Source organism: Cydia splendana, chromosome 18 (genome assembly GCF_910591565.1).
Source record: "Cydia splendana chromosome 18, ilCydSple1.2, whole genome shotgun sequence".
Classification (NCBI taxonomy): domain Eukaryota; kingdom Metazoa; phylum Arthropoda; class Insecta; order Lepidoptera; family Tortricidae; genus Cydia; species Cydia splendana.
In genome coordinates this window covers 629,660-649,937 of record NC_085977.1, presented here as the reverse complement: position 1 = coordinate 649,937, position 20,278 = coordinate 629,660, and the positions used below count along the sequence as shown (strand labels likewise).

The 20,278-nt window shown below is 36.4% G+C and overlaps 1 protein-coding gene and 1 long non-coding RNA gene across 9 annotated transcripts in view; both read right to left on the bottom strand.

The window, feature by feature from the left end:
- The window catches only part of LOC134799385 (uncharacterized), a 170,037-nt gene that overhangs the window by 80,600 nt on the left and 69,159 nt on the right, over positions 1–20,278 (bottom strand). The gene's annotated exons all lie outside the window — the stretch shown is intronic.
- The window catches only part of LOC134799334 (RNA-binding protein Pasilla), a 104,149-nt gene that overhangs the window by 64,691 nt on the left and 19,180 nt on the right, over positions 1–20,278 (bottom strand). For 5 of the 8 annotated variants that reach the window (XM_063771734.1, XM_063771732.1, XM_063771737.1 and 2 more), the window contains one exon: positions 19,806–19,952. In XM_063771734.1, coding sequence (XP_063627804.1) covers positions 19,806–19,952 — 147 coding nt within the window. The remainder of the gene's footprint in view (positions 1–19,805; positions 19,953–20,278) is intronic. The other 3 variants (XM_063771733.1, XM_063771739.1, XM_063771735.1) reach the window with 1 other exon arrangement.

Below are 20,278 nucleotides of genomic sequence, written 5' to 3'. Positions count from 1 at the left end.
AAAATATTATAATGAAGCCTATATGTACGTACGTATTTATTTAAGTATGTATGTATGTAATGCAAGTATAAAAAGTTGACATACTATATGTCAAGTGGTGTCATATCGTTATGTAAGTACCTATTTAAATTATATTTTTTACGTTTCCCTTATCATTAAATTTGATTAGAATAGGTACCTAAGAAAAATTAAATAAGCTTCGTGACCTAAACGCGGTACTCGGTTGAAAAAGCTGTCATTAGATCACGATTGTATAAAATACAATTGACAAACCCAGAGTGCTTCTGCTTCGAAAGATAGTTTTAACGACCTAAAGCGTCACTTACAGGCTACAGCTTACGGTGAGATATTACTTCATTTGGAATAAATCTTCTATACATATAATAAAGATGAAGAGGGTCGAAAGTCTGTACATGGAAGATATTTGAAAAAAAGTTGGCTGGGAATACTTAGAATTGATAACAGAACACGTTCCAACAGTTTTTAGAATTTTTGTCTGTTTGTCTGTTTATCTGTTTGTCTATTTATTTGAACGCGCATCACGTGAAAACGGCTGAACGGATTTTGATGAAAACTTTACTAATCTGTCGAGAAAATCCCCGGCCAGGTTATAGGCTATAAAATTTCAACCCCTAAAAGGGGGGGTAGCCACAACACTCGATTGACTTAAGTTTGCTCCTGAATCGTATGCCTACTTAGGAAGGAGGGGCAAACTTTTTTCAAATATGTGCTAACACTATAGAGTACCCTGGTAAACTAACAGATGGCGCTGAATTTAATACGATGTGGCATAAATAAGCCACCGAGGAAGGATTTTGCTAAATTAACTCTAAGTTTAAAAGACCCCTCTTCTAAAAATTCAATCAATCGTACGGATAAAACAATTGAATTGATAATTGTGTTGATTTAATAAGGCTACAAATATAATGACCACCAAAAAATACTTTGGTACCCTAAATAAAAAAATCATGCTTACCAAAGAAAATTACTGAACACCAAAAAAATAAGGCCTAAAAATACAAAAGTACCACCACTTTAATTACGACTGCACTTCAAATTGTATTCAAATACCAAATATATTGAATGATCACCAAAAATCATTAATGATCACCAAATCTTGAAGACCAAATTAATGCGATATTTTCACCTAAATAAACCACTATGATTACCAAAAAATGTATACATATTACCAAATAAAGTAAACTGATGCCAAAATTACTAGCCCCTCCCGCTCAACCCCCCGTAGCCCGCACCGCATACCTACCTAACCTAATCTACTTTTCTAGTAGCATTTCGTTATGCTACTAGAAAAGTAAGTTAAACTGCTATCAGTTATGTGGGTTAGGTTAGGTTAGCACTGCGACCCTTACAGAAACGAAATGGTACTAGAAAAGTAGGTTAGGTTAAGTTTCAACTGCTACCCATACAGATACGAAACGCTACTAGAAAAGTGAGTTAGGTTAGGTTTGAACTGCGACCCTTACAGAAAAGAAATGCTACTAGAAAAGTGGGTTAGGTTAGGTTTGAACTGCGACCCATACAGAAACGAAATGCTACTAGAAAAGTGGGTTAGGTTAGGTTTGAACTGCGACCCTTGCAGAAAAGAAATGCTACTAGAAAAGTGGGTTAGGTTAGGTTTGAACTGCGACCCTTACAGAAACAAAATGCTACTAGAAAAGTGGGTTAGGTTAGAACTGCGACTGTTACAGAAATAAAATGCTACTAGAAAAAGGTGACGAAGTGGATTAATTAATTTAATAGGATAACGATATATTAAATGTTTGCACATTTTTAATTAAAATGTGGTTACAATTTTTGTGATCATTTACTATTTTTGCGTTTACAATAATTATTTTGGAGCCTATTAGGATAGCAAGAATTAAAAATTTGGTTATCATTTTACATTAAAATGGAGTTCTAATTTTGGTGGTCATTTACTATTTTTGGGTTTACAATGATTATTTTGGTGTCATTTTCTTTAATAGGATAGCAAGATGTAAACATTTGGTTATCATTTCACATTAAAATGGGGTTTGAAATTTGGTAATCATTGACTATTTTTGGGTTAATAATGATTAGTTTGGTGTCATTTCCTTTAAAAGGATAGTAAAATGTAATAAAATTGGTAATCATTTCACATTAAAATGGTGTTATAATTTTGGTGATCATTCATGATTTTAGGGTGGTAAAATAGATTTTTTTGGTATTAAATTTTACTAAATCTGGTGATCAGTTAAATAGCAGCCATTTAATAATACAACAAAATTAAACGACAGTAAATTAATTGCCCCCTCATTGCACAGTGCCATCTTTTGGGGAGCTGAGTAAACATTAAGTAACCAAGACAACTAAAAATGAGTTTACATAGTCACGTTGTGGTAAAAAAATAAACACGCATATCAACACGCGTATAATTGCATAAAATTATTTAAAATTATTTATTTTCTCCGTCATGAATTATACCTAATCGTAATTATATCGCATCAAATCCATGTTCATACGTATCGCCTCCTTAAGCACTTAATAATGGCCACGACTGTGGGTACTTTAAATTTACGCGTTCGCTTCGCTCGCGTTTTCAATAACTTTCTAAGATATGATAAATGTGACATTCGGTTGGCGACTGCAGCAGCATTACTCTGCTGCAACGTTACTGCTGCAGCACTTTCGATTTTCGTGATAAAATGATGTGACTGATTTCCTTACTAAAAGTAAAAATGTACAACTGTCTATCAAATTGCGTTTTTGAAGTGAAAACTTCTTTAGCGGCGCTGAGCACTTTTTGAGGTGGGGTAAAAATGATAAACTCGTACCGTAACGACATTCAATTTTCGTGATATAATGATGTGACTGATTTCCATACTAAAAGTAAAAATGTCCAACTGTCTATCGAATTGCGTTTTTTTATATCGAAAAATTGTCGCGCTCGCTTCGCTCGCGTTTTCAATAACTTTCTAAGTTATGATAAAGGTGACATTCGGGTGGTGACTGCAGTAGCATTAGGTACTCTGTTGCAACGTTACTGCTGCGGCACTGTCAATTTTCGTGATAAACTGATGTGACTGATTTCCACACTAAAAGTAAAAATGTACAACTGTCTATCAAATTGCATTTTTTTATATCGAAAAATTATCGCGCTCGCTTCGCTCGCGTTTTCGATAACTTTCTAAGGTACGATAAAGGTGACATTCGGGTGGCGACTGCATCAGCATTAGGTACTCTGATGCAACGTTGCTGCTGCGGCACTGTCAATTTTCGTGATAAATTGATGTGACTGATTTCCATACTAAAAGTAAACATTTACAACTGTCTATCAAAATGCGTTTTTTATATCGAAAAATTTTCGCGCTCGCTTCGCTCGCGTTTTCAATAACTTTCTAACATATTATAAAGGTGACATTCAATTTTCGTGATCTAATGATGTGACTGATTTCCATACTAAAAGTAAAAATGTCCAACTGTCTATCGAACTGCGTTTTTTTATATCGAAAAATTGTCGCGCTCGCTTCGATCGCGTTTTCAATAACTTTCTAAGTTATGATAAAGGTGACATTCGGGTGGGGACTGCAGCAGCATTACTCTGATGCAACGTTACTGCTGCAGCACTGTCAATTTTCGTGATAAAATGATGTGACTGATTTCCACACTAAAAGTAAAAAATGTACAACTGTCTATCAAATTGCGTTTTATTATATCGAAAAATTATCGCGCTCGCTTCGCTCGCGTTTTCGATAACTTTCTAAGGTATGATAAAGGTGACATTCGGGTGGCGACTACATCAGCATTAGGTACTCTGATGCAACGTTACTGCTGCGGCACTGTCAATTTTCGTGATAAATTACAACTGTCTATCAAAATGCGATTTTTATATCGAAAAATTTTCGCGCTCGCTCGCGCGCGTATACCTACCTTACTGTATCGTCCGACGACAAAGCTATTAAAAAAACAATGTCCCTGGAGTAGGCGTAAGAATCGAACCATCGACGACAGAATTCGATGCACTTCGTGGACAGGGCAAAATAGAGAGAAAAATGTTGCCATTGATATTGTGCTGGGGTGTTACTGTACATAAGCTACAAGGAACGACTTTAGACCGAGCTGTGGTTGATTTAAGTTCTCGCATTTTTGCAAAAGGTCAAGCATATGTAGCTTTGAGCCGCATTAGGTCTCTAAATGGATTAATAATCAGTAGTTTAGACCACCGCAAGCTACTTAATAATCCTCACGATATTAACTCCCTCAATGAAATGACAAGATTGCGAAATTTGCCGTCTTTTAATACTAACTAAAAAGTGTTAAATAAAAAAAAGATAATTTAGAAAATAAAAAAACCCGACTGCAAAAAAGCTATTTTTGAAAAAAATTCAAAAAAACTGAAAAGAAAAAAACAAGTTCAGTAGTCGAGAACATTGAATCAGTTTCATGATTAACATTTCGTATGTCAATTTGGACCTTGGAGTTTAAAAATAATGTCCAAATCGCTTGTGACGGATCCGGAACGAGGCATACGAATCGTTATGACACAGATAAAACAAACTATACATTCTTATACGAAACAGCAACTTCAACAGTCGGGAGTTCGGGACCCATTAAAAGTCTAGGCTGCGGCACTAATGTTGACGACAATAATGGGTCCCGACTGTTGAAGTTGCTGTTTCGTATAAGAATGTATAGTTTGTTTTATCTGTGTCATAACGATTCGTATGCCTCGTTCCGGATCCGTCACAAGCGATTTGGACATTATTTTTAAACTCCAAGGTCCAAATTGACATATAGACCAATAGTGGGACCGGATTTTTGCACTAAAAGTTTTGATAATTCTAAAGATGAAAAAGTGATACTTATCTGACATGGGACATATTTTTAAGCATATTTGTAAAATATGACGAAAAGTTAGAACGAGCGTTAGATATAAATTAGGTATTTATATATTTTTAGTAATGATTTTTTAATATTGAATTAAAGTGCAATGTTTAAGTTCCATCGTTTATAATATGTATGACGCTTTATAATGTAAAATTATTAGAAATTTTTTTAACGTGCTTCTTAGTCAAACTACAAATTAGCTTATTATTTTGTCGATATTGAATTAAAGTTTAATAAATCCACAACAACATATCTAAATTCTTAAGTTAATAGGCAAGCTAAAAATTTAGAAGAATAAGATATATGCTTTAGAATTAATATGCGTTTTTTGTCCTATAATATCTAATATTGAAATAGAGTCTGTAAAAATAAGTCTATTACTATAAAATAATATACGCAACCATATTATGGAAAATAAGAAATTTCGGTGTGTAGCTTGCATTGTAATAATAAAATATATTTAAAAAGGCGCGAAATTCATACATACGCCGCGCTGGTCCGTCAGTGTCGCCGGCGCGCCGCCCGAGAGCCTATCATAGCCTGCCTATACCTCGCCCCTCGCCTCGCCCCACCTCCCGCTCACAGCACTGTCTGTCTTTTCTTATCATTCATTTGTTTGTTTACTGTGGACATATATAAATTAGATGCGGACATTACGTGAAATTAAAGGGGTCCCTTTGTTTCCCATAAAGTTTTAAGTCATAATGTATTGTTTGTCATATAAGAACCTTCGGGCTCTCGAATTAAGGTTTATTTTTGAATGGCCTTAGTAGCAGTGTGATAGCGTTGACTCGGCTCGGAGAGTTGGCGAATTGGCGATTCATTCGCCGAGTTAGCGGATCGGATACCAAGTTATCAGTTAGTTTAGTGGCCGAGTTGATTAGGAAGAACATTTGAATTTCGAAATTGTAATAAAAATGTACATGATATTCACAACTATTTTTTACCATAGTTTGTCAAAGGACTGTCTCATTTCAAACATAGAGAGAATCATCATACTATCTTTGACTTACACTAGTACTAGCACCCAAAAGAAAAGGATGAATATAGTTTTTTGTTTTTATTTACTGACAAATTGGTTTGACTGACTATACCTATTTCTGGTTCCTATTGTCATGTCCTGTCCTATTCAACGTCAATATCATATTATGTATATTATAAACCAACTGCTCAATATTACACGTATACATATTGAATATACAATAAGGTAAGTGACCTCACCTTATTGTATATTCCGTGTCGGCCGTATATGCCTATATACGGCCCACCTTAAATTAAAATGTTTTTTTTTTTTAATAAACAGGATATTAAGTATGAAAAATTCACTCAAATAGGTGTCTTATTTATTGAAGTTTCTTCATTATACCAAAATAGTTATAAAAATATTACGATACTCTTGGAAAATATACCTTTTATAAAAGTCCTATTGTGGGCCTTATTGAACACTAGCAGGGTATTACTTAATCCCGCAAAAAATAATCACTTTGACAGTAGACAATAACAGATTTTATTGTTTTTAACTTAAGAGTTATACATATACAAATAACAATATTTGGTACTTCACAACAAGAGGATATTTATAATAAGTTAAAAATAATTCTTTTGGGCCTTATTAACTAAAGATATAAAAATTGTCTAGTTTACGCGAAAATAGTAGGTAACTAAAGTCACTAAACATAAATCTTTATTATTATTATGTTTTAACATCTGGGGGCACGGCAGTGCCCCCGCCAAGACGAGCAAAGCGCAAGGGCACTATCTACCTTTTCTCGAAGCGCTTCGTCGTTTTTTGGAACCCTCATAACTTGGGGTTGGATTATACTAGATAAACAAAGTTCTCGGACTTATTAAGCATATCAATTGCATAGCTCTTATACTTTAGATTTTATTCATATCTAAAAACTTCGATTTCGTCACTGACTCACTCACTTGATGATTATCAATACCTTTAGGGTACTTCCTGAAGTCCTCTAAGAAGCTGAAATTTGATATGTAAGATAGTTTTAGTACACAAACAACAAATAAATTCAAAAACTTGAATTTTTTAATCCCTAAGGGGATGATGAGGGGGTTTAATCTTGTATGGGGAATCAATAATCGCTGAACCGATTTAGTTGAAATTTGGTATGTAGATAGGTATTGTTATGGAAAAGGATATAGAATAAATAGATTTCAACCTCAAAGTTTACCCTTACGGGGTGAAGGCAGATTTCAACCCCAAAGTTTACCCTTACGGGGTGAAGGGTTTATATGGGGAATCAGTAAGAAGTACATTGTGTAACAGATGCCCCCAGATACTTATTTCAGGATTTTTAATAGTAAATCACCCCCAACCCTTTAAATTAGGGGATGGAAGATTGTCATAAGCAACTTACAAAAAGAAGTGAAATCCCACCAAAAACATTTTGATGTAAAATGTTGCCCAGACGAAACCATAAGGCTCGCACTGTCAAAAAGTTATCAGATCTCTTGCCAAGCTTCTAACTCTACAAGCCCTAACTTCACTAGCTCTACACCTTAGTCAAAGTATGTGGCTCGGCCGTTTCGTTTCTACAAGAACTATTGTATGTATAATAAAAAAACCGCCCAAGTGCAAGTCGGACTCGCGTTCCAAGGGTTCCGTACATTACACAATTTTTAACAATATGTTTTTTTAGTGAAAAGTGAGTAAAATGTCTTTTAAAAACCCGTAGGGATCGGATCAAAAACTAAGTACTAAATCCGACTCACGCCACAGATTATACAATAGTTCTTCCGAACAGATACTTATCTCTCAAACAAAACGCAAATACCTACCGTTTTGATACCTACACAAAAATACAATGGAGTGACCTTCAACGCGCCGCTCCCCGCACCGCGCGCACCGGCACAACGCTAGGGTTGCTGACGCTTAGAAATGATAAATAAATACCCACTTAAACAGCGGAGTGAAATAAAAGGAAAGCTAAATCTTAAATTATACCTAATATTCCGATTATGCTTTAGTGTTTGCGAAATAGTCATTTTAAAAGGTCATATGTCCCTACAGTAACCGCAGTGTTTACGCCGTTTTATAAACCGCGCAATAATCCCAGCAAGAATTAGTTTTAAAACTTCGTGTAATTTAAAACCAGATAGAGATTAATGTTACATAGTAAAGAAAAATAATAGAAACCCCATGAATAATAGTACATTATTGTCGAGGTTCGGAAGTAGCTACTTGCAGGCTGAGGATTCGTTTTAAACGGACGACCTTGGGAGTCCGTTTAATTGAATCCGAAGCCAGCAAGTAGCCTTCCAGCCGAGTCATATATAGTGCTTTTCTCAAAAATGGTGCAAGAAATATAAATATCATAGAAATATTTTACAAAAGCAACGTTCTTACGTATATATTTTCACAGAAAAAAGTAGAAACAATTGAAAAATTAGCTTTGCCGCCTTTTTATTTTTTTTATAAAAAAATAGAAGTGTATTTTTCTGCCGAAAATACGTCAACCTATTTGAGACAGCTAAATAGTCGCGGTACTAATCATCTGTTTGGCTGTTTAATGGGCCTGTGCCTTCATTTGATATGGCCATTTCAAGTTTTAAAAAGTTTGGAACTCGACAAATAATGGAATTTGTATGCAACATTTCAGTCCCAAAATCGAGACTGCAATGTTTTTAACTTTTTAATTTTTGACTGACCATAAACTACGCGCTTCGCGATCTATTTTTTAAACGGCAAAGTCGACTTTGCCGTCCATTTTTGAGAAAAGGTAATTAATTATAAGTTAACCAGAGCAAAAATGAGTAGGCACTTTCCGGTGTAAACTTACTGTCGTTAAAATAAACATTTACCAAAATAAATTAAAAATTTACTACCTATTTCAAATAGATAGATATCTAAATCTATACATTTGTCACACATATTAAACATTACATGTTTAATTAAAGAAATTCAATAGTAGGTAGGTACCTACCTACTACCCGCGCGATTCGAACTTTAAGATATCGCGCCGTTAGACATTCACTAGATATGAAATAGTAAAGATATGTGACGTTCCACGGCAAAAGGTACCTTATGGCGGCTGGCGCTTACGCTTATTATTATCGCCACTCCAATATTCAGTCGGGGCAATGGTACCTTTTGCCGTGGAACGTCACATATCTTTACTATTTCTTATCTAGTGCATCTCTAATTCATTTCCCGAATCCCGCCGTACGTGTAACTATCGTAAAAATTGACAGTGCGGCGCGCGGTGACGTGCGTACGTGAGCGCGTGTGGCAACCAACTGGCTTGCTTTTCTACCGTGAACGGGAGCAGATTCGTAGGTTCTCGAGCTCGCGCAGAGAGTTCCATAGGCCTGCTCACGCTTAGCTCCACATTTCTAATAGGTTTTCCTGACATCTATAGGTAAAGAGCTAATATGTGTATTTTTTTCATAATAAAAAGACCCAGTAGTTTCGGAGATAAGGGTAATGTTAATTTTTTGCCTGTTTTCTTAAATAACTTCTAAACTATTTATTTTAAAATTATGAAAAAAATATATTTGAGATTCTAATTCTAAAATGAGCCCCTTCATTTGATGTATAACAAAGATATAGTTTTTTTCTTCTATTTATCATTCATCTCAAAAGTGACCCCTTTATTTAAATTTATATTACATATTTACTTTACATGTATGTCTTTGGGTTATAGACAAATTTCAACTTATTAGTCCAGTAGTTTCGGAGCAAATAGGCTGTGACAGACGGACAGCCAGACACACGAGTGATCCTATAAGGGTTCAGTTTTATTCCGTTTGAGGTACGGAACCCTAAAAATAATGATTATAATAAGTTTTTCACCTTATGCTCATGTGGCGGTAGCAAAACAGCCAAGCCACATATTTTGACTAAGGTGTAGAGTTAGTGAAGGGGCTTGTAGAGTTTGAAGCTTGGCTCGACAAGAGATCTGATAACTTTTTAACAGTGCGAGTCTTAGGCTTATGGTTTGGTCTTAGCAACATTTTACATGAAAATGTTTTTGGTGGGATAATTTTTTACAGTATAAATATTTATTCGTAACAGTTAGTATTACCTTTTAACATGATTTTTACTGTACATCTGGGCCCTATTTCACCAACGTGACAGGTGCGACATTTGTCGACATCACTGTTACTGACATCACAGGCCTTTATAGGCTACGGTAACCGCTTACCATCAGACGAGCGGTGTGGTTGTTTGCCACCAACCAGTGTTGGGCGTAATTAATTACTCGTGTAATTTAATTACATGTAATTAAAATGTTTGTAATTTAATTACATAAAATTTAATTACATGTAATTAATTTTTCTGTGTAATTTGCAATTGTGATTACATTAATTAGTAATTAAATTACTCAATTACTTTTAATTTACCTTTTTAATAATATGCAAATATGAACAAATTTACTTGTAGTAATTATAAAGAAAAACTTTTATGAATTCCATTATACGCTGAATAACGTTATAACATATTTTTTATCCCTGGAATCATACCTTTACAGGGTACTATGTGACAAACCACGTTGAATATGGCGGTCGGCGCTTACGTCGCGTAGCACCGCATTAGTATTGGGGCGCCGGTAATAATGACGTAAGCGCCGACCTAAGGTGCCTTTCGGGTTGGACTGTAGCAAAGGGGGGGGCTGGGACTTGGACAATTGTCACAAGAAATACGACAGTTGTCACGAAATTCCGACACAGAACTCATTTACTGTCAAGAATTACCGAAAGTTCTTTGAAATCTTGTGTTAATTGTCATCATAAACATCACAAGAAAGATACCTGTTTTTTGCCGATATAATAAAGTTTTTTTTAAATAAAACAATGATAGTGACAAACAGGAATAAGGCCCGTCCGATGGTAAGCTATAACCGTAGCCCATGGATGCCTGTGACGTAAGCAACAATGAGACTTGTCGAATTGTCGCACCTGTCATGTTGGTGGAATAGGGCCCTGGTGCTACATTACGACACCGGTGCTATAATAAGCACATTAAAACACTCCCTTTGGCCGTGTTTTAAAATTCGTCATTCGTTGCAAAATTTCTATATTTCGCACTTCTATCGTAAATAACTACCTATGTATTCATAAAAAAAGTTACCTATATAAGTAAGTAGTTACTGCCTTTAAAAAGTATAAGTGTCTAAATGTTATTAGACTTTTTGATTCTTTAAAACGTCTTTAGGTCAATAAAGCAAGTGAAAAATTATTAGAGTTAGACCAAGAAAAGTCTGCATCGATTTGGACAGCCCACGCAGTGAAGGTGTTATTTATAAGTCATAATTTCATAGAAGTTTCTTCAAATCGGCCTTATTAATGAGAGATTAAAAATATTCAAAATTATCTTAAAATATTTTAATCTATTATTTCATCTCATACGTTCAATAAGGCCCGGGACTGGACCTTTTTACCTGCACTGACAGTGGATCTTCTTAGCAACAAGTACAAATTTAGAATAATAGGGAGCAACTGCTATTTTTGAATGCTGGGCCTTGTTACCCGCCGGGCCTCATATGCCTGCACCTCACCTACCTTATTTATTTGTTTTACAAGGGGAAAATTGGTTGATTAATCGTGCTAATATTGATACCCAAACAAGCGAAACATTCTAAAATTGAACCACAAGCGTAGCGAGTGGTTCGTAAAGTTGAACCTCGAGCGTAGTGAAGGTTTCAAGGGACGAGGGTTAAATAAAATTTTCACTACATCAGCTCGTAAAGGCCCTCTTGATTGTTCGAAACGGATAAGAAGAGTGGCATTTAATTTGATGCAAATTTTGAGTTGTTTCCGTAGGTATACTCGTAAAGCTCAGTTGGTTGGTAAAATTGACTTTAAAATGATAAATATTGAATAACGTTAGTTTGAAATTGATTTAAATGATAAAGTAAATATTATCGGAGATATATATATCGGATATCGCTCTTAAACAAAAAATATATGTCGCTAGTCATTTATAACCTAAAAGCGCCAAATTACGCAAAATTATATTGAAATGACACCTGTCTATTGAATTTGAAGAATACTTTAACAAGGGTTATCTGTATGACAATGCACCTAAAATAATTTTCAAATGTATCTATTATTTCTATACTTAACACGATAACGAATTCTACGTAAACCAAACCGCGGGCAATCCCTAGTACATATAGAAATAAATAAGTGTAGGTAAGTTTCCATTAGTGTACCTACTATTAACAATATAACTATTTACCATTGATAATAATTTTATAAACGTTTTGCGTATTTTTTACGGGCACCGCGCTAATCGCTAGCCCGCCACCGTCGATCGCTGCCTCCTGCCACGGCGCACAGCGCGGCGCGCGAAAACGCCGCGCGTTTGAAATGTAACTCAATATAAGCGCGGAATGCATACTTACGTATCAGTATTTAGTGTCGCCGTGATTTTATATTTCTAATATTTTGTGTGGGAACTAAGATCTTTATTATGACCGTGTAATATTAACTCTACAAACTTTAATTCAATATTGGCTATACTGCTTAACCAGAAATCAATATCTAGACAAGCACATTGTCTACATTTCTAACTTTTTACAAGTATACTAAGTTGATAGATAATATCGTAATTTTACAATATCAGCTACTTTAATTCTTTATTGACAAAGTAATTCGTGTTTTTACGTTCACCAGAAAGCAGCTGTTCCAGATTTCTAAAAACCGAATATTTTGAATAAATTAAAGTGTTATTGAACATGTTACAGTTTTTTGTAACTTTAATTTTATATTTACATAGTTATTTAGCAAAATTGAAATATTTAAATATGGCCGAACGCTCCACCTATAATTTTCTAATATTTTACATAAATGTTATTTAACATGCATGCAATAACATATCAAAAAAGAAAAAACTTTAATGTTATCAAAACCCATTTTTGTTCCACCGCTGGTCTAATACGAAATGTTAATCATGAAACTGATTCAATGTTCTCGACTACTGAACTTGTTTTTTTCTTTTCAGTTTTTTTGAATTTTTTTCAAAAATAGCTTTTTTGCAGTCGGGTTTTTTTATTTTCTAAATTATCTTTTTTACTTATTTTAACAGTACGAAATTTACGTTAATCAATTGATCTGATCCGCTTTGCTGCCGCTAGATTACAACGTTTGATTCCCGCACGTCTCCTCTAATCTCTGCCTCTGTGAAAAGGCCCCCTAACAGTGTTGACCATGGTACACGTTCAAACGTTTGACAGTGTGACCTAGACAACATTTAAGACAAGTGGTCAATGTTACCGTTCTAAATGCGACAACGCCAACGGGCGGCAAAATGGCGCATCCTCATTTTGGCAGGGGAAGCCACACCGGACATTGTAATTAATATCGCGCGATGAGCCGTCCACTGTTACTATTATATATCTCTGACAAGCTCGTTTGGCTCTCATGTACTAGCCTAACTGACCTTGGTAGATCTTATCTCCAACGAATAAGGTTTACGACTAGTTAACGGTGGCAATACTGCTGACACTTGTTTGAGCTGAGATATATATCATCTAGACTTTTGATCTTGTTTTCTTTGTTTCGAATAAATAACACTTCCTCGTATTTTCAGTAGCGAATTAAGTTTGCAAACGAAGACATCTACATAATAAATGATCTGAACTCGACTGTACTCTCAAGAGAATAAGATATGCGCACAGATAATTTAGAAATTGTATGGTAACTTCCGCCGTTGACTGTACCATTAAAAGACATTACGTCAACGACTCGACATCGTAACGAAAGTCCAAATCTCTCGACAACTTCAGAAGCATCTTAACTACATACATATTTTATTCTTCACCGTATTCCTACGTACGTATTGGTACGTACGATCCCTTGAGCACAAAACTAAATATTGTTAAACAACATAACACATGCCGACTGTCACAGTGTACATGGCAGAAGTGTCCTAAGCTGGGTACTATGTCCCCGAGGTGCTAGAATATTCCCTTTAGCAAAGGTGAACATTTTGGCAGACAAACGAGATCTACGCCGAGACAGCAGGTCCCATTTGTCCTTGCCAACACAAGTTTTAATAGCACATTAGACACCTAGGGCTTTAAAAAGTGTCTCAGATAGCAGGCATTTGTTGTGAACACGCGATCTGAAGCTTTGGCGAGGACAGGACGTAAATTGTGCCCAGGAAGTTGGATTATCTGCCTTGTGAGTGAATGCTACATTCGGTTTGTGGTAAAAGTATGCCTGTTTATCTACATTACATCGTTATGGGTAGATAACGTCTTTTTTAGCGCAAATAATATCTAATCTACTGGGTGGTTAAGGAAGGTACTTCGTACTGGTTCTTAAAATATGGAGTTATTTTTACTTATAGGTTGCTGAAGGCTTTCATAGGGTATCGAGAAGGAAGTACCCGTTTTCCCTTCGCCGAAAAGATAAACATCGTTTCAATTTCCTACAGAACTTCCGCGAGGCTCATCGAGCTGCTTTTTTAGTACAAATGTACGAACATTTCGGTCAGATATGCGTGGGCAGGTGACACGTGTATAAAAATCTATCAGTACAATTTTCAGTCATCAGAAAATTAAATATCCTATTTTTGAGGCAAGGCAAAAAACTAGCAATTTTTTATTTATTTATAATGGTTATCTCGCCCACTAACTTTGAATGTAGGCATCATGATAACATAAAACTCCCCTTTCAAATAACATAAATGGAAAAGTGTTTTTGCTGGTTTTGTCCTTTCTCCCGGCAACATATCGTCACGAGTCACGACGTGACTTTTTGCATAAAAGGTCGAAAGTTGGGATCAAGAGGGATGCGGAAATTCGTTTCACAAATACATAGTTTTAAGAAAAATAGCATCAGCGAAAAAGCTCGTATCAAATATGAAAATTCTAACCAGAATTTATTGGCACGAGACAAAAAGAAATACAATTTGCCAACTGAAAGGGTTTTAAGCGTGTCGTTTTAAAGGATCGGTCGTCGTAGCCGTGAAATCTTGAAAAAACCTTTAGGTCTTTATATTTCGTATGGAGATAGGACTTTTTAAAGTGGAAGGGTAATGCGAGGAGCCGGGACCCATCAATCTAACGCGTAAACAAATCCCTCGGGCGCTTGCGGTAGAATGATTGGCCTCTGTTTTGATCGCTCTCGCGTTACGGTAAAGCCTTGCAAGTTTTAAACTCCTATTAATTAATGTAGCCCGTCAAACTCATGCTAAGAATGTCAGGTACATACCATCAAAAATTAAGAGAAAAATTAGGTTTTCTATATCGCGAGAAAACAATTTAACATTGTTAAATTGCATTAAGCCATTACGTCCCGTTGTGCAATTTAATAATGTTTAAAAACCGTGAAAGTTTAATTCAGAATTTAACATTGTTTTAAGTAAACATAAGGAGACGGAAAACATTAACATTACAGCGGTAAAAAAGAAATTACGTTTACTAAACAGAGTACATTTATTAGAAGTATTTTCTTACAAAAAGCCTTCACTTGAAGGCTTGTTAACTCAAGTTGGTTGTCCGTTTTCCATTAGACATGTCGCAAGCAAAGAGTTCGTTAGTAGTGTTTGTGATCCGTGTGGCGAGTGCCCTGCAGTGTGATTAGATTACCGGTATTGCTATCCAATCCGAGCGAGCCCATGAATCTAGCAGCTTCTATTCAGAGCTCGTCCCTAACACTCTGCTCGTATAAGATAATTATTCTTTGGGATAATCGAATCAGCGAGGACCACAGTAACTAACGACGAAATATTATTTATATAAAGTTCAGAAAAAAAAAACGATAGTTTAATTATAATAAATAGACACATACAGTCATACATGCATGCATGATGTAATAAATTTACGTAAGTATCTATCATCATCTGAATACTGCAACAGCAAAATTCGCTTATGCAAATGAGAAATTTTAATGTTACAATGTTACGAAAAAATTCGAGATGCGCACGAAATGCACACTACCATTAGATTTTCGAAGAATATTTTTGTACGCTAGAAGCAGTCGTTTACTTGGGAAGACCAACTTTTTAATTCATAATTTTCTTTTTATACGTGTACCCAGTGGCATGTATATTGTATATGTATAGTATACGCCACACGATAAAGAAATAAGACATTTTACCATATCACGTGAAAACTAGAAAAGTATAGTAGTAAACTGTAAGTTGCAATAAAATAAACAGTATGTAAATAGTACTACTTACTCCTAAAAATGTATTACCCTTCTACTATGTAATAAGCTGCATTTTTGATACCTAAATAAATCATTTTTCATTTTTTTTTCACTGTTAAATCCTGCGACTGCAGTGGAAAAGGCAGACCTCATCGACTGGACTAGAGGATTGATCGGCCAATCGAACATTTGCTTGAATAGCCTTTAATCAACTTCATGTGTCCCTCACAAAAGGAGAAACAACGCTACAATTGCCCTTCCCGAGTGTCTTATTGAGTTGAAGGAGCATGGCCACTCAGTTTTCGGGACCCTCCATAAATTAGCTTTAGCGAACCGAATTGAGTCGACAGTTGTTATGATAGGGACACGGGCAATATAACTTTCAGAGGTTAAGCGATCGAACTGGGAACGACCAAATATATTCCTCGGCGATTTGGTAATCTCGAAAGCTATCTTTTGATCGACTGAAGTAGACGATGATGAAAAAAAAAAATGGTTTTAGAAAAATATAATGCTTCGATGGTAGACTTATACGTCTTGTACAAATAGAATAATAGTATTTTATACAATCGTGATATAATAGAGAGTTTTTCAGTCGAGTACCGTGTTTAGGCAACGAAGCTTGCTGAGTTGCCTAAGTCAGGTACGAGATTGAAAAGCTTGCTTATATCACTATTGTATACAATACTTTTTCTACTAGTCAACAAAAATAATACTTTAAACTAGTAGAATCATACAAACAAACCAAACCAAAAGTGTACAGCTAAGATTCCCGCGACCCGGCCGCCGCGCCCCGCGCCCTACGGCAGGCTGGTCAACGACACCTTCTCGTAACTCATGAGGCCCTGGTACTTGCTCCGCGCTAAATTCAATTTTTAGACAATTGTTTTCTCGATTTTGGCCACCGTAGCCTATGGAGACTAACAAGCAACACTAAGTGGTTTTCGTAGTCTATGGATGTCACATGCGCGTTTCTGACTTATGAACTAATTTTATTGTTTCTACTATACAACCTAAAATAATTAATTTGAGCTACGGTTTTGTTTCGTCCTCTTGATCGCGGCGAGCTGTGATTGGTCAATTTCATTATAGTTGACTAAACTGTATCGAAATGAATATTATAGTTGGGTTGGGAGCCCATACATTAAAAATACCCAATTGCAGTTTGGTATAAGAAATCTTAATTCAAGAATTACAGTCGACTAGTAGAAAAAGACCATAATTTTCTTCAATTCAAAATTGTAGTGTGTACTGTGTACTAGCATAGCATAGAACAACTTGGGGAGCATCTGCCTCCTGTCTCCGAACCACAGCGCTGGCCCTGGTTTACTCGACGGCTGAGTACTGTGCCCCAGTGCCCAGTCTGGATAAATAGTGTTCATACCTCAGCCGTCGACACGCAGCTAAACCAGACTCTCCGTTAAGAACAGGAGTTGGCAACTGCGGCCACCACTGGTATAAATGGGGCTGGAGCTCCTCACCTGCCTGTAACTGCGGGCACCCAGACCAGACCATCAACCACATCATTCTAGAATGCCCCCTTACTAGATACACAGGCCAAGTAGACGATTTTAAGATCCTGTCAGATGAAGCAGTCGCGTACCTGGGAAGGGCGAAATTTTAACGAAACCTTAACTTTGACATTGTAATCCAGTGACATGTACATATGCCATACGATAAATAACTAGCATATCGAGACATCGAGACAATATAGCACTTGTACACATTAATTCTTCCACACGACTGCAGTCTTTGTATTTGGTTTGGCATATACCTAATATAGCCTCCACTATGCATTGCAATATCGTTGCATTCGGCAAAGCGCTAGTCAACGTTGCTGTTAAATTTCTATGCAAATCTACAAAGCAACAATGCGCTGAATTTTCCTCTCTGCAATAACACGACCATGTTTTTCACGATTTGCGACTGCCAGAGTCATTTCGCTGTCATAATCAAACAGGAATCGACAGCCAGAAATAGAGATATGACGTGCTCTATTCAACCAAGTGTAACCACCGTAACAAATTCATTTAGGCGTTAAACTATTTCGCCGACAAAGAAATTCATTTTGTTTATGTGTTAAAATAAGTTTCAAATGGATTACTTACAGAGATGTCACACAACCAATATAAAGTTGTCTTTAATTGGAATTTAAATTGTCTACAAGGTGTTTTGAGTAACGGGTCTTAATGATGACTGTCATCTCGGAAACCAAACGTCGTATAGGATTTAGTAGTTTATAGTAAATGTGACGATGTAATGCCTAGTTGCATCGAGTTGCTCAAGGTTCGTCGTGAGCTGTATAATTGATTCTGTTAGTTAATGATATCATTGAGTTTATAAATTGTAAACAATCTCTAAATCAACACTCAAGTTCGTTTCATTGTTCACAACAATACCTTTAAGACAATACTGTAAATAGCATTTAAAAGGACCGATTACCGGATCATAGCTCGAGGTGGTGCAAAATGTACAAAAAAACAACACAACGAAAATAACACGACACTATACGACGTTTCATAAAAATCCGGTGTGTTTGGTTCCTAAAGTGACTAGAGACCTGACGAATCACCAGATATTTCTTTCAGACGTGTACAACTCTACAACTATTATATACCAAGAAAATTTTCTAAAAGGAGCTCATGTATTCAGAATCGAATCCAATTCCCGAGAGTTTTCTAGTACACCGACTCACTTAAAGCCACATAAATTGAAGGAAACTTGCCCATGAATATTTCAATACGGTCGCTATAGAAATGATAAAGTATAAAAGAGTAGTCACAATGTCGCCTGAGGGAGCTCCGACTGGGATTAGTTTGAATATTCTTATTAAGGCATTGTGGCGAAGGGACAGGTATTGTTGTCGGAATGGGGACATTATTTTAACTACGGGAAGTCGCGCGCCGGAAAATGATAGGAGAATTTAGTACTTCGACCCTGTTATTCATAAATTGACTAGATATGCCTGTGCCTGTACCCTGTCGCGGTCAATACAGGCGTTAATCCATTGTATCGTATCGCGGCCTCGGACTGAAAGGATTAACCATATAGGCATCTCTAGGCGTGAGTATATGATATTTTAGCTACATCACGATGTTTTAATTAGAGTGAAAAGAGAATGTAGGTCAGGCCGTGCTTTAAAAGGTTAGCATGCATAATGTTAATACAGCACCTACACTCCCACGTAATTAGGCATATGCTGGATAATAAGGCTACATCAAGCATGTCTGTCAATGTCAACATTAGTATAGTCAAACGTAAAAGCTTGCTCGAAACGAACAATAAAGTCTACCTGCTGAACCAATTCAATGAGGTGTCATTCGATTTGTCTTCTCCATTCTTCGGAATTTCGGATGACTAGGTAAGCAACATTTTTAACAGGCGTTCAATAAGGATGAGGTGCTATACCAAGATATCCGTAGTCCGGTTATAGTTCGCTAACTTAGTAAACTAAGTAGGTTCGTGGTCACTTTTTTCTTTCCTAGGTTTTCGTATGTAGATTAATTTTCAGCGTTTCGTTCGCTTAGCAACTTGTGCTGTTAATCGATCTAAGGGTCTAACACGAACATCGAAAATTTGTTATCTGCCTTTATCGCTCGAATGAGCAAGAGCGATAAAGAGGCAGCAAACGAAATTTCGATTATCGATGTTCGCAGGGCCCTCTCTAGGCCCTTTTACAAACTCCCCCGTTTCTCATTAAGAGAACGGGATGGGAGATGGGAGTCCCATATAACCCCCGACGCCTGAGACGGCTCCCTAGGCACAGAGTAATAGCATTAACACATCGTTAAAAAAGGCCCTCTGTAAATACTAGTACTCACCAGGGTAAAAGTCGTGGGACTTGCTCATCTTGACCCTCGCGCCGGTGTCCTTCTGCAGCTGCGCGATGGTCTCGCCGCCCTTGCCGATGATGGCGCCGGCCACCATGGACGGCACTAGCACCTTGAAGTGGTATGTTGGCTCCACTGCTGAGGACATAAGCTGAAGTCAGAAACGGTATGTGAGAGAGGGATACTGTGTTGGTTCTTTCATATATTCTTTCCATCATTGCTTTGAATCTGCACAGACGCACTTCATTTGAATAACAATCAATAAGAAAAATGGCAGTCGAACTGTATTTTCCGCAAAATATTGTATATCAAATACCGTCCGTTTGAAAAGAACCTACCTATAAAATTAATAACTTAGTGATTAATTTGTGTGCATAGTTTATTGGTTATTCGATGCATGTTTTAATGTTTTATAGGTAACATTTATAATATAACAAAAGGTCATCCAGTTACCTTGAAAGTTT